Genomic DNA, 16,067 nt, shown 5'->3' with positions numbered 1-16,067 from the left:
TCCCACTGTCATACTGTCAAACCACACAACCGATACTCTAATTTTGCTGGATCCCAGAACCATTCCCAGTGCTACCAAATCCTAGGACTAATCCCCAGTGCAAATAAACCCCATACAGTCCCCAGGACTGTTAAATACAAGATACCTACATCCAGCTTGTAGACCTTTGCTGGGTATCCTCCGCTTTAGAAGTAGTATTTTACAATTAAGTACATGAAAGAATACAGTTTATTTACATAAAATAAATACTATGTCATGAAAATGAAATTTGAGTTTAAATATATGACCACACATACTTGCACACACTTTGCACATCATACTGCTATATGTAAATCAATGTCTCACTTACACCCAATGGGCTCAAAAACAGCAACTAATCAGAACTGAACAAGGTAGGGAACATAAACATGGAAACCAAAACGTTCAATGGAAAATTAAGGTCGGATGAAAATCAAATAGTTAGCGGTCAGCAACCAATTAAAGAAATAAGTAAACAAAACAAAACCAATCCAAATTATTTTTGCAAATAATTTTGACCATCATTTCACTTCCTGAATAAGTAAAAAAAAAAAAAAATTGGGAATAGGGATATGACTTGCAACACAAAACATACAATAATAGCAACATTTACACGGGACGACAACGATGAAGCTCTGTGCATTTGAAACGTCAGTGTTTGTCAGAGTCCTGTGGCCTCCTGGAAATCCTAAGACTCGAGTTTACGGGACTTTCCACAGCCATCGTCAGCTGAATAAAGGCGTTAAACTATGTGACAAATTAAAAGTAGCAGAATTCAATGTCAATTTGTGCAAGCACTGTGCCAACAACTCCCAGAAATTGGGTTTAATTATTGACAGCAAGATTTACAGAGCTCGTCAAGACTTGCTGGGCCCAAGTTTCGAGCCGCGCCTAGAACGGCGCAGTCCCGACCTGGACGCCAGTTTTTCGCGCCACAAAGTGCGCCTAAAAAAACCCTCCAGATTCTCCACCTCCCTGCAGGTTCTCTGGCCCTCGGCGCAGCGCAGCAGGAGCTGTAGGGGGCGGAGCCAGGTCCCTGCGCTGAAAACAGTGCCGGGACCTCTGCACAAAACTGTGTGGGAGGGGCCGAAGCACGCAGCCCCTAGCCCTGGCCAAATGGCCTCACTGGGGCTTCGTGAATAAGGCTCCTCCCACGGCCAGCTCCTGCTTCCTCCCGACCCGACCCGACCCGACTCCCGCTTCCGGACCCGACACCCCCCGCCCCCCCCCCCCGGACCGGACATCCACTCCCCCCAGCCCCCGGACCAGACCGGACCCGACACCCGCTCCCCCCACCTCCGGACTGGATCCGACCTGACCTCCCTCCCCCCGACCTGACCTCCCTCTCCCAACCCAAACCGAACCGACCTCCCTCCCTCCCTCCCACCACTCCCCCGACCCGACCCCACCTACCTGTAAATTTGGTGCTGGGGACGGGCCCTGCCCGAAGTCTCGGGCCCGGCCCGTTCAGCCTCCCCCACCGCCCGCCCCCCCCCCCCCCCTCTCCCCCATCCCTCCCCCAATCTCCTTTCTCCCCCAATCTCCTTTCTCCCCCATCCCTCCCCCTCTACCCCCCCCCACATCCCTCCCCCTCTACCCCCCCCACATCCCTCCCCCTCTACCCCCCCCACATCCCTCCCCCTCTAACCCCCCCCACATCCCTCCCCCTCTAACCCCCCCCACATCCCTCCCCCTCTAACCCCCCCCACATCCCTCCCCCCCACATCCCTCCCCCTCTACCCCCCCCACCTCCCCCCTCTACCCCCCCCCCACATCCCTCCCCCCACATCCCTCCCCCTCTACCCCCCCCACATCCCCCTCTACCCCCCTCCACCCCCCTCCATCAGAAACACAGACACTGACAGAGAATGAGAGACACAGACAGAGAGATAGAGACAGTGACAGACACACTGAGGGGGGCATCCCAGCACGCTATCATTTATTATTGATGATGGCTCTTTATTTGTAAAACTGAAGTGTTTAATGTTTGTAAACTTCCCTTTAAACACCACCCCCCCCACCATTCCCTACGCCTGATTTGTAACCTACGCCTGATTTTCTAAAGTGTAGACAAGGTTTTTTCGAGCGTACAAAAATCTTCACTTACTCCATTCCAAGTTAGTTTGGAGTAAGTTTTCACTGACGAAACTTTGAAAACAGGCGTAAGTGGCCAGACACGCCCCCTTTTGAAAAAAAATTCTGTTCCAAAGTGAAACTGTTCTAACTGACTAGAACTGGAGCAAACTAAATGACGAGATTTCCGATTTATAAGATACTCCGTTCTACACCAGTTGCTCCTAAAAATCAGGAGCAAATCATGTGGAAACTTGGGGCCGCGATTTCTAAGCATCCCCTCTGCCCCATCCGACAATGGGAATGTACTGAACATAGCCCCGAAATCCCCAAGCCATCCAAGTAACTGTTTGTTTTCATGTAAAAACACAATGTGATGGTAACATTACCAGAAAGCTATGCAAATTATTATAATCACGAGATTGTTAATTGAGCAAATACAGCACAATGCTGTGTGCTCAGTGAAACTAAGCACTTAAAAATGACCATTATTCAATTTGGGTGTTTTGTAATGTATTTTAGTGGTTAGATCATCTATATTTTGCACAGAAGAAACTATGTATATTAGTTTGATTTCATCAGTTCCATATTTATTGTTCCTCACTCTAAAACCCCATATCTTAAACAGATAGTACAGCCGTGCCTATTTGGTAGCCTAGGTAACGACCTTTGTTGATTTGAAATTTTAGCTGGCAACGATGGCCTGCCCTCAACCAAACTATATTTGTGGCTGAATTAAAAGAGTTGCTTTAACCGCATCCAACTAATTCACTAAGCCTAATTCTGAGAGTGATGAGCCTGCGTACTAAATAAAATGGAACAGCAGAGGCATAGAAGGGCAAATGTGCAGGTTTTGGGAGTGAAGAGCCTTCTCTCTCTCTCGATTTATTTGTGCAACTGTAGTATGTCAAGTGAACATTTCTTTATATCTACCTATCTGCAGCACACAAGAAAAACACTAATTTCCAGAACCAATTAAAAAACCTCTCCAGCAGTCATGTACACCCTTTGTTCATCCAGTACTATTTTCCTGGCAATCTCAGACTTGTCATGAGCAATGCCAAGGGAGATCTGCTATTTCACGCTTAAAAATGTGTTCAAACAATACTTGGAGTGGTGGGGTGACAAAATTAAATGCAAAGTCCCAGCTCTTAAAAATTAAATATTCTACAATTCTACTTCCAATTAAACTAGGAAACAACCCATCCCCACCCCCCCGCTCAGCTACACACTTCTCATTGAATTCTCATAAGCTGGTTCAGAGCTTTGACAACTCGTACAGTACTCTAAACTGGAATCTGTTCTAGGAAAACACCTACAATTGCGCTAAGGAACACACACACAAATATACATCAAAGTTTGCTGTTCTCAATACCTGTTAACTACAAGTAAAAGCATTGGACAAAGAAGTCGAGTGACGTTAACTGCAGTAACATGAACTTGGCCACTCCTTAATGTAAGACAACATCCACTTATTGGGGGAAATCAACCTCCATTGTGTGTTCCAAGAAAAACTAATTAGTCTATCCTACCTGGGCTCCATTGTACAGCATAAAATTTGCAGAGACGGCGATTGGTGTTTTCATATCTGCATCATATTTTCTCTCACAGAAAACAAGCAAGGATATTCATTTTATTAGGTTGCCCACCTGGTGTACCAAACAGGTTATTATCCCTCATCAGCCTGTATTCCTCTTCACTCAGGTTATTGACAAAATGATAGAAGGCTTCCTCTCGGTCCAGGCGATCCGACTGACGCCTGCGCTGATCTTCATTAGAAGACTGAGTGTCAGCCTGCTCATTTCCTCCACCATCTTCATTAGCAGCATTTTCCATAATGAGATAAAATAGATTTTACCTAGAGAAAATGGTGTTGAAACAGGGTTTTAATGTATATATTTTAATTTTATACATTGTGAGCCCAGTGCCATCAATTTTACATTTTCCCTTCAGTACTCCATTTTCCTAGTAACTTTCAAAATATAAAAATGTTAATCTCTATCAAGTATTGACAATGCAGTTATTACGCCAGCCTTAGCTTAGTGGCAGCATTCTCATCTCTCGACTCAAGAGTCCTACTCCAGAGACTTGAGCATATAATCTAGGATGGTAATTCAGTCCAATACTGCACTGTTGGAGGTGCCATTTTTCTATTGAGACATTAAACGGAGGTCCCGTCTACCCTCTCAAGTGGATGAAAAAGATCACACGGCACTATTCAAAGAGCAGGGGAGTTCTCCTTGTGGTTTAGCCAACATTTAATCCTCAACCAACATATCTGATTATATATCTCATTGCTGTTTGTGGGATCTTCTTATCCAAACTGACTACTGCATTGCTCTACGATACAACAGTGATGACACTTCAAAATTACTTAATTGGCATTGAAGCACTTTGGGACGTTGAGGTCATGAAAGGCACTATAAAATGCAAGTTTCTTCATTTTCTGAAATTTGAATATTAGAAGTTAGGAGCATTGTTGAAATGTTTAGATTATTTGATTTCATGCATAGGTAGTGAAATCTATTTCTGAAATTTCCGAATTGGTATGCAGATTATAAAATCTTATTCTATTAAGCAACTTTGGCATGTGACTAGTGAATGTTGGAAACAGAGTACCTGAACTGACTCTTAAGCAAAGCAGAGCGAGACTCCCTCCTCCAGGGAACGTAAAAAAAAAGGAGCAGGAGTAGGCCATATGGCCCCTCGAGCCTGCTCCACCATTTGATACGATCATGGCTGATCCGATCATGGACTCAGGTCACTTCCCCGCCCGCTCTCCATAACCCCTTATTGCCTCATCATTTAAGAAAATGTTTATTTCTATCTTAAATTTATTCAAACAGCTTCCACAGCTCTGAGGCAGCGAATTCCACAGGTCCACAACCCTCAGAAGAAATTTTTCCTCATCTCAGTTTTAAATGGGCTGCCCCTTATTCTAAGATTATGCCCTCTAGTTCTAGTCACCCCCATCAGTGGAAACATCCTCTCTGCATCCACCCAGTCAAGCCCCCTCATAATCTTATAGGTTTTGATAAGGTCACACCTCATTCTTCTGAATTCCAATGAGTAGAGGCCCAGCCTACTCAACCTATCATTAAGTCAACCCCCTCATGACTGAAATCAACTTTATGAACTTTCTTTGAACTGCCTCCAAAGCAAGTACATCCTTTCATAATTATGGAAACCAAAACTGCACGCAGTATTCCAGGTGTGGCCTCACCAATACCCTGCACAACTATAGCAAAACTTGCCTGCTTTTATACTCCATCCCCTTTACAATAAAGGCTAAGATTCCATTGGCCTTCCTGATCACCTGCATACTAACCTTTTGTGTTTCATGCACAAGTACCCCCAGGTCCCACTGTACTGCAGCACTTTGCAATCTTTCTCCATTTAAATAATAACTTGCTCTTTGATTTTTTTTCTACCAAAGTGCATGACCTCACACTTTCCAACATTATACTCCATCTGCCAAATTTTTGCCCACTCACTTAGCCTGTCTATGTCCTTTTGCAGATTGTGTGTGTCCTCCTCACACATTGCTTTTCCTCCTATCTTTGTATCGTCAGCAAACTTGGCTACGTTACACTCAGTCCCTTCCTCCAGGTCGTTAATTTAGATTGTAAATAGTTGGGGTCCTAGCACCGATCCCTGCGGCACTTGTTACTGATTGCCAACCCGAGAATGAACCATTTATCCCTACTCTCTGTTTTCTGTTCGTTAGCCAATCCTCTTACTCCACTTCACTTCACTTTGGTGTCAAGACTGGGCCCTGCCAGTGGATTCAGGCTGTAGTTGCATGACATCGGTGATATCATGTCAGTCTTGACACCAATGTGAAGTGAAGTGGAGTAAGAGGATTGGCTAACGAACAGAAAACAGAGAGTAGGGATAAATGGTTCATTCTCGGGTTGGCAATCAGTAACAAGTGCCGCAGGGATCGGTGCTAGGACCCCAACTATTTACAATCTAAATTAACGACCTGGAGGAAGGGACTGAGTGTAACGTAGCCAAGTTTGCTGACGATACAAAGATAGGAGGAAAAGCAATGTGTGAGGAGGACACACACAATCTGCAAAAGGACATAGACAGGCTAAGTGAGTGGGCAAAAATTTGGCAGATGGAGTATAATGTTGGAAAATGTGAGGTCATGCAATTTGGTAGAAAAAAAATCAAAGAGCAAAGAGCAAAACCACTTCACAGAACAGTACAGTTGTTGCGTGAATACACCCAAAACGTCACATCTCAATCAATCAAATCCCTTCTATTCTGGGGCATCCTATACCACTTCTACTACCTGGCTTCATGTAACACCTTTAACATAGAAAATATCCTGAGTTACTTAACAGAGGCACAAGCAAAAGGAGGAGCTATTAGGAGGGGTGGAAAAAAAGCTTAGTCAAGGAGGGTCTTAAAAGGATTAGAGTGAGGCGAGAGGTTTAGGGAGGAAAATCCAAACAGTGGGGTCTAGGCAGCTAAAGGCATGGTGTAGTGAAGGAAGGGTAGAAGGCATGAGAAGCTAGAGTTACAGGTACAAAGAGTTTGTCGAGTTGTGGGCTGGGCTGGGGGGGGGGGGCTAGTGTTGGAACACTGGAGAAGGTAGTCACAAGGAGGGAGTGACACTATGATCTTATTGAATGGCAGAGCAGGCTTGAGGGGCAGTATGGTCTACTCCTGCTCCTATTTCTTATGTTCTTATGGATGGCGAGCAAGGCCAGTGTCAAAGTTGCTAGATTGGAGAGAATGAACCACGCTATTACTTATTCCTAACTTTCCTTGCAACTCAGGTGAAATAGGTATTTGCTTCTGCATAATCTGCAACCTGCTTTTCAATTATGCAGAATCTGGGAGAGAATTAGATTAATATACACCTGTACAATTGCTAGTAAAGGATCCCAATTCAAGGTTTGTCACTGCAATCGCCTTCCCAAAAGGTTTGGTTTCAACATTCAATAAAATTACACCGAACATGTTTTTAAAAAAAAGTCTTGTCGCAGTTCAAAGACATCACATCTAAACGTCTGGATTCAGAGGTGTCACACCCCAACTGCAAAGCAAAACAAAATGGCTGGCGCAAGTAATCACTTAGCTGCAACAAAATATCTGTGATTAAATGTGGATCAGATTCCAGACTTTGATAAATTTATTCTGCAGTTATCATTTGGGATATATTTCTGACTTGTGGGCAAGGCATGGTACTGGTACAGCAACCCAGATGTCTGAGCACTCAAATCCCACCATAAGAAATAGGAGTACCACATACGACCTGTTGAGCCTGCTCTGCCATTCAATATCATGGGTGAAATTCAGCACCAACTCCACTTGCCCTCCCCATCCTCATATCCCTTGATTCTCCGAGTGCCCAAAAGTCTAGTGATCTCAGTCCTGAGATCTGAGCAGCCACAGCCCTATGGGATAGAGAATTCCAAACATTTCATGGAATAGTGAAATTGACCATGAGAAGCTGCCAAATTGTCAAGGACCCAACCAGTTCAATAATGCTGTTTAGGAAAGATAAACTGCTAACCCTACCCAGTCTGGCCTACACATAATTAGTAATCCAGGGGCCTGGACTAACAATCTGAAGATGAGTTCAAATTGCACCACGGTACGGTAGCTGGGGAATTTAAATTCAGTTAATTAAATAAATCTGGAATACAAAGCTTGTACAGGTTGAACCTCCCTTATCCGGCACCCTCGGGACCTGGCCTGTGCCGAATAAGGGATTTTGCCGGATAAAGGGAGGTCAGCCGGGGGGGGGGGGGGGGAGGGAGGAGGAGAGGCGGTCAGAGGTCCCCGGAGGGGGGGGGTGGGGGAGAATGTCAGACCCGAAGTGTCGGCGAGCCCTCGGCAAGGGGCGGGGCCCAAAGTTGGGGTGGAGGTTGGTCGTGTTCTGCACATGTGCCCCTGGCCACCAGAATCATGCCGGACAAGAGGTGCTAAGGGAGGTCCAACCTGTAATCAACAATGGTGACTATGAAACTACCAGATTGTCATAAAAACCCATCTGGTTCACTAATGTCTTTTAGGGAAGGAAATCTGCTGTCCTTACTCGGTCTGGCCTGTCTGTGACTCCAGACCCACAGCAATGTGGTTGACTCCTAACTGCCCTCTGAAATGGCCTAGCAAGTCACTCGGTTATACAAGGCAGCTCACCACCATTTTCTCAAGGGCAATTAGGGATGGGCAACAAATGCTGGCCTTGCCGGCGATGCACACATCCCCTGAATGAATAAAACAAAATAACTCGAATTAGCCACTCAGATGTAGAAATAGGCAGGAATTGTGGGCTTGTTAGTCACAAGGAAAGGGATGGAACCTTTCCTTTCAAAGTATAAGGATATTACCTGGAAAATGTTTTTTCAAAAACCTCATAGCAGGTGCTTGCAACTTAATTCATCCTTCGCCATGGAGACCTGCTATTTCAAATTTATCCGCTCCACAGGGACATATTCAGCTCACACCAACATCAACAAGCATCTCTGTGGAGAATTCCACAGCTTGGATTCCTTGCTGGCTTTGTTTGCCAAATCAAGAGACATCCGAGTCAAGAAAACCAAGTCCACAGCTAGCAAGAAAATATTCCACATATCCCTTCCTCCTCCGTTAAGATTTTGGAAAGTATTAAATTCACAGTACTTTGTAGGTCAACAGCGTTGAGGAATTAGTGAATAGTTGCACCTTTAGTGCACAACATCTGCGGCATCAAGGGCGCAGTTTCCATTTTTATTGCATCCAACATTGATTACTCTCATTTCAGAGGCAAAGTAAATGATTCACTATTTCGTCCTCGCAAGAAATCTCAGCAGCCTCAGAAGAGAATGTCCTCATGAAGTGTAAAATTTCCATTACTCCCTCCAGTTATTTGTATGGTATCCAGGAATTGCCAATAGGTGCCCATTTAAAGGCAGGTGTGTGTGAACTCGTGCCTGCACGAAATTTGGCAGAGACTTCTCAAATACATTTCAGTGTCTTACAGATGATTGAATGCAAATCCTGTCTAACGGTATCACATCTATACCTTTCAATATACTGTCTTATAAAGTTGCTTAATGAAGATTGAAATCATACAGAAAACACCTTCACTGTTATAATAAAATTGCTTAATTAAACTACTTGATAATTCAATTTTTTTCAAGTAGAAAACCACTTTGAATTAAGAGGTGCACCCTGAATGAAATAAACAAACATAAAAATGGATAATGTTTATGTGTATAAAAATACATCTCAAACAGCAACAGAAACCTGTGTAAAGTCATCTCACCCATCAGGAAGTACAATACACAATCTAGACTACGCATTAAAACCACATTTTATTTTTGTGAAATCTCCAGAGTGAAAAATATACTGAAGAAACAGAAACCAAATAAACTGATTTGGGCTTTAAGCACTTGGGAGAACAGATCACTCCACATGTGCAATTTTTGTCCCAGGTCAATTATCCCAGCCTCATATTGCTCAACGATACAACTGAGATTCGGTCTTGCTCTCAATCACTTCATGCTCTTAGTGCTCCTTTCTGCTTTCTTCACTTTTTTTCAAAATGCTGATGCACATCCTGATTGCTACACATTATAAACATCTTGCTTTACATGTAAAATAGTCCTATCTCAGACTTCAACTCTTTCAATGAGCACCTTGACACCAGTGAGAGGGGAAGTATTAAGGGGCTTAGCAGCTTGAAAGATAAATCTCCAGGCCCAGATGAAATGTATCCCAGGGGTGTTAAGAAAAACAAGAGAGAGGAAATAGCAGAGGCTCTGACCATCATTTTCCAGTCCTCTCTGGCTACAGGTGTAGTGCCGGAAGACTGCTAATGTTGTATCTTTGTTTAAAAAGGGAGAAAGGGATAGACCGAGTAATTACAGGCCAGTTAGACTAACCCATGGTGGAAAAATTACTGGAAAAAAATCCTGAGGGACAGGATAAATCTTCATTTGGAAAGAGATGGATTAATCAAGGACAGTCAGCATGGATTTGTAAGGGAAGGTTGTGTCTGACTAATTTGACTGAATTTTTCAAGGAGGTAACTAGGAGGGTCAATAAGAGCAGTGCGTATGGTGTAGTGTATATGGATTTTAGCAATGGTTTAGATAAGGTCCCACATAGAAACAGAGAATAGGTGCAGCAGTAGGCCATTCGGCCCTTCGAGTCTGCACCACCATTCAATATGATCATGCAGCTTCAGAACCCCATTCCTCTTTCTCTCCATACCGCTTGATCCCTTTATCTGTAAGGGGCACATCTAACTCCCTTTTGAATATATCTAACAAACTGGCCTCAACAACTTTCTGTGGTAGAAAATTCCACAGGTTCACAATTCTCTGAGTGAAGAAGTTGCTCCTCATCTCAGTCCTAAATGGCTTACCCCTTATCCTTAGACTGTGACCCCTGGTTCTGGACTTCCCCAACATCGGGAACATTTTTCTTGCATCTAACCTGTCCAGTCCCGTCAGAATTTTATATGTTTCTATGAGATCCCCTCTCATCCTTCTAAACTCCAGTGAATATAAGCCTAGTTGATCCAGTCTTTCCTCATATGTCAGTCCTGCCATCCCGGGAATCAGTCTGGTGAACCTTCGCTGCACTCCCTCAATAGCAAGAACATCCTTCCTCAGATTAGACGACCAAAACTGAACACAATATTCCAGGTGAGGCCTCACTAAGGCCCTGTACAACTGCAGTAAGACCTCACTCCTCCTATACGCGAATCCCCTAGCTATGAAGGCCAACACACCATTTGCCTTCTTCACTGCCTGCTGTACCTGCATGCCAACTTTCAATGACTGATGTACCATGACATCCAGGTCTCATTGCACCGACCCTTTTCCTAATCTGCCGCCATTCAGATAATATTCTGCCTTTGTGTTTTTGCCACCAAAGTGGATAACCTCACATTTATCCACATTATACTGCATCTGCCACGCGTTTGCCCACTCACCTAACCTGTCCAAGTCCCCCTGCAGCCTTTTAGCATCCTCCTCACAGCTCTCACCGCCACCCAGCTTAGTCTCATCTGCAAACTTGGCGATATTGCACTCAATTCCCTCATCCAAATCATTAATGTATATTGTAAATAGCTGGGGTCCCAGCACCGAGCCCTGCGGCATCCCACTAGTCACTGCCTGCCATTCTGAAAAAGACCAGCTTATCCCGACTCTGCTTCTTGTCTGCCAACCAGTTTTCTAAGCACGTCAGTACATTACCCCCAATACCATACTTTAATTTTGCACACCAATCACTTGTGTGGGACCTTGTCAAAAGCCTTTTGAAAGTCCAAATACACCACATCCACTGGTGTCTCCCTTGTCCACTCTACTAGTTACATCCTCAAAAAATTCTAGAAGATTTGTCAAGCAGGATTTCCCCTTCATAAATCCATGCTGACTTGGATCGATCCCGTCACTGCTATTTCATCTTTAATAATTGATTTCAACATTTTCCCCACTACTGATGTCAGGCTAACCGTTTTCTCTCTCCCTCCTTTCTTAAAAAGTGGTGGTACATTAGCTACCCTCCAGTCCATAGGAACTGATCCAGAGTCGATAGACCGTTGGAAAATGATCACCAATGCATCCAGTATTTCTAGGGCCATTTCCTTAAGTACTCTGGGATGCAGACTATCAAGCCCCGGGGATTTATCTGCCTTCAATCCGATCAATTTCCCCAACACAATATCCCGCCGAATAAGGATTGCCTTCAGTTCCTCCTCCTCACTAGACCCTCGGTCCCCTAGTATTTCCGGAAGGTTATTTGTGTCTTCCTTCGTGAAGACAGAACCAAAGTATGTGTTTAACTGGTCCGCCATTTCTGTTCCCCATTATAAATTCACCTGAATCTGACTGCAAGGGACCTATGTTTGTTTTCGCTAATCTTTTTCTCTTCACATATCTATAGAAGCTTTTGCAGTCAGTTTTTATGTTCCCAGCAAGCTTCCTCTCATACTCTATTTTCCCCCCTCGTAATTAAACCCTTTGTCCTCCTCTGCTGTATTATAAAATTCTCCCAGTCCTCAGGTTTGATGCTTTTTCTGGCCAATTTATATGCGTCTTCCTTGGATTTAACACTATCCTTAATTTCCCTTGTTAGCCACGGTTGAGCCACCTTCCCAGTTTTATTTTTACTCCAGACAGAGATGTACAATTGTTGAAGTTCATCCATGTGATCTTTAAATGTTTGCCACTGCCTATCCACCGTCAACCCTTTAAGTATCACTCGCCAGTCTATTCTCGCCAATTCACGTCTCATACCATCGAAGTTACCTTTCCTTAAGTTCAGGACCCTAGTCTCTGAATTAACTGTGTCACTCTCCTTTACCTGCAGTGTGACCAACTCACTAAACATGCTATTCACGACATCCTCAGCATCGCAGATGCTCCACAGTGAATCCATCCGTTGCGCCAGTGCCACAATGCAGTCTGTCAGGAGCTGATGCGAGATACACTTCTTGCACATGTAGTTGTCAGGGACACTGGAAGCATCCCTGACTTCCCACATAACACAGGAGTATGACACGGGTCTGGGCTCTCCTGCCTTGACTTAACCCTTAAATTAACCTAATTGGTAACAACGCCAAAGGTTTCTTACTGATAAGAAAAGAAAAAAGAAAAAGGATTAAATACTCATCAATCCACCAGCCCATCACTTTCTCGCTTGGCTGCGACGTCACACTTCGATTTCTTTTTGCTTCTTTGTTTACCTTCTGCCCCTGCACCAGCTGGCTTCTCCGACTGCTGGGCCCCCTTTTATGGGCCTCGCTGCTCCCCAGAGTGCTGGGCCCCCTTTTATGGGCCTCACTGCTTCCCCCGACTGCTGGGCCCCCTTTTATGGGCCTCGCTGCTCCCAACCTGCTCTGCTGCGACCTCCGCTGCTTCTCAGATTGCTGGGCCCCCTTCCGTGGGCTTCGCTGCTCCCGACCTGCTCCTCTGCGACCTCTGCAGGCTGGTCACGAAAGTAAAAGCCCATGGGATCCAGGGCAAAGTGGCAAGTTGGATCCAAAATTGGCTCAGAGGCAGGGAGCAAAGGGTAATGGTTAATGGGTGTTTTTGTGACTGGAAGGCTGTATCCAGTGGGGCTCCGCAGGGCTCAGTGCTGGGTCCCTTACTTTTTGTGGTATATATCAATGATCTAGATTTGAATATAGGGGACATGATTAAGAAGTTTGCAGATGACACTAAAATAGGCTGTGTGGTTGATAATGAAGAAAGCAGCTGCCGATTGCAGGAATAGATCAATGTACTGGTCAGATGGGCGGAACAGTGGAAAATGGAATTCAATCCAGATAAGTGAGGTAATGCATTTGGGGAGGTCGAACAAGGCAAGGGAATACACATTAAATGGTACGACACTGAAAAGTGCAGAGGAACAAGGAGATCTTGGAGTGTAGGTCCATAGATTCCTAAAGGTAGCAGGCCAGATAGATAAGGTGGAAAAGGCGGCATATGGAACACTTGCCTTTATTCGTCGAGGCATGGAATACAAGAGCAAGGACGTTACGCTTGAATTGTATAAAACACTGGTTAGGCCGCAGCTGGAGTACTGTGTGCAGTTCTGGTCACCACATTACAGGAAAGATGTGATTGCACTGGAAAGGGTGTAAAGGAGATTTACAAGAATGTTGCCTGGACTGCAGAATTTTGGCTACGAGGAAAGATTGGAGATGCTGGGTCTGTTTTCTTTAGAAAAGTGGAGGCTGAGGGGAGACCTGACCAAGGTGTATAAAATTATGAGGGGCCTGGATAGAAAGGACCGATTTTCCTTAGCAGAGGGGTCAACCACCATAGATTTAAAGTAATTCAGGGGAGGTTTAGTGGAGCTATGAGGGGAAATTTGTTCACCCAGAGGGTAGTGGGGGTCTGGAACTCTCTGCCTTAAAGGCTGGTAGAGGCAGAAACCCTCACCACATTTAAAAAATACTTGGATGTGCACTTAAAGTGCCATAACCTACAGGGCTACAGACTAAGACTTGGAAAGTGGGATTAGGCTGGATAGCTCTTGGTTGGCTGGCCGGCACGGACACGATGGGCCGAATTGGCCTCTTTCCGCGTTGTAAATTTCTATGATTCTACTTGACAAAGATGGAAGCTTGGATTTCCAGTCTCCATTATTTTAACACTATCCTTAATTTCCCTTGTCAGCCACGGTTGAGCCACCTTCCCAGTTTTATTTTTACTCCAGACAGGGATGTACAATTGTTGAAGTTCATCTATGTGATCTTTAAATGTTTGCCATTGCCTATCCACTGGTGTTAAAATAATACCAAATGTAAATCCAGATTAGAGTATAGAGACACAATCATGGATTTCAGAGGAATGGGAGAGCATAACCCCCACCCCACAATATTTCCCTTAGCAACAGGCTAAGAAAAAAAAAGCTAAAATGTCTACATCTTGCTGTATATCAGTACATCTTGACCACTGGAACATCTCGGTACCTATGACACCCATGATCCATCAAACAGCCACTTGAACAATTCCAAAGGTTTGCATCTACTACTCTATCCAGAAGACCATTTCAGGTATTAACCACTGACACCAGTCCTAAAATCTGAAGGAACAAGTACAATACTGGAGTCTTTAAATGGACTGACTTACAACCTTCCTATTTAATTTTTTTATGCCAGGTCTAAATCCTCTGAAACATAGGAAGCAGAAAATAATCTACAATCTTCAGTTAAATAAGGCCAAGGTTTTTCAAATATCATTGCTTGAAATAACTGTGTCCAATGAAAAACAGATTAGCGCACTCTGCAGGTTTTGTACTTCTAGAAGCTTGGAAAATGGGAAGCTGAAAAAAAAAAAGAACTCCGTGAACAATTTGCATTCATTTATATATGGATAAGCCAGGTTTACGCAGGTTCTTCGCCTTACTGGGTGCAAGAAGAGGTGCAAGGGGAAGCAGCATCTTAACTCCACAGTCTTCTGCTGACAGCTGAGTAAAGAGTATGGGCCCAAGTTTCCACATGATTCGCGCCTTATTTTTAGGAGCAACTGGTGGAGAACGGACTATTTTAGAAATCGCAATTCTCCACATTTTTTTTTCTGCAGTTCTAGTCAGGTAGAACAGTTCTAGTTTAGAACAGATTTTTTTCTTCAAAAGGGGACGTGTCCAGCCACTGACGCCTGATTTGAAAGTTTCCACAGTGAAAATGTACTCCAAACTAAAGTAGAATGGAGCCAGTGAAGATTTTTGTAGAACTGAAAAAACCTGTTCTACACATTAAAAAATCAGGCGCAGGTTACAAATTAGGCGTCCAGAACGAGGTGGGGGGGGGGGGGGGGGGGAAAGGGAACTCATTAAATTCGACAATAAATCCTTATTTATACTTCTACAAATAAATCCAACCTGAATAAACATTTATAAGCCAAGAAAAGATTAAATAAACCATCTTCCTACCTGTGTGAAAGTGCTTCAGCCAGGGAGAATTCTGCAGCCGTTCGTGCAGCTGAGCGGGAGGGAGAGAGAGAGAGGGGGGGAGGGAGAGAGAGAGAGAGGGAGAGAGAGAGAGGGGGGAGGGAGGGAGAGAGAGAGAGGGGGGAGGGAGGGAGAGAGAGAGAGGGGGGAGGGAGGGAGAGAGAGAGAGAGAGGGGGGGAGGGAGGGAGAGAGAGAGAGAGAGAGGGGGGGAGGGAGGGAGAGAGAGAGAGGGGGGAGGGAGGGAGAGAGAGAGAGGGGGGAGGGAGAGAGAGAGAGAGAGAGGGGGGAGGGAGAGAGAGAGAGAGAGGGGGGAGGGAGGGAGAGAGGGGGGAGGGAGAGAGAGAGGGGGGGAGGGAGAGAGAGAGGGAGAGAGAGGGGAGGGAGGGAGAGAGAGAGAGAGAGAGAGAGGGGGAGGGAGAGAGAGAGAGAGAGAGGGGGGGAGGGAGAGAGAGAGAGAGAGAGGGGGAGGGAGAGAGAGAGAGGGGGGAGGGAGGGAGAGAGAGAGAGAGAGAGAGAGGGGGGAGGGAGAGAGAGAGAGAGAGAGAGAGGGGGGAGGGAG

At 44.9% G+C, this 16,067-nt stretch overlaps 1 protein-coding gene across 2 annotated transcripts in view; it reads right to left on the bottom strand.

The window, feature by feature from the left end:
• rlim (ring finger protein, LIM domain interacting) overlaps positions 1-16,067 on the bottom strand; it is a 73,494-nt gene that overhangs the window by 18,587 nt on the left and 38,840 nt on the right. For both annotated transcript variants that reach the window (XM_070882781.1, XM_070882782.1), the window contains one exon: positions 3,741-3,949. In XM_070882781.1, the coding sequence (XP_070738882.1) occupies positions 3,741-3,927 (187 nt within the window). In that variant the 5' untranslated portion in view covers positions 3,928-3,949. The remainder of the gene's footprint in view (positions 1-3,740; positions 3,950-16,067) is intronic.

Source organism: Pristiophorus japonicus, chromosome 6 (assembly GCF_044704955.1).
Source record: "Pristiophorus japonicus isolate sPriJap1 chromosome 6, sPriJap1.hap1, whole genome shotgun sequence".
NCBI lineage: Eukaryota > Metazoa > Chordata > Chondrichthyes > Pristiophoridae > Pristiophorus > Pristiophorus japonicus.
Note: the sequence above shows the minus strand (reverse complement) of the source record. Positions and strands in the feature narration are given on the sequence as shown.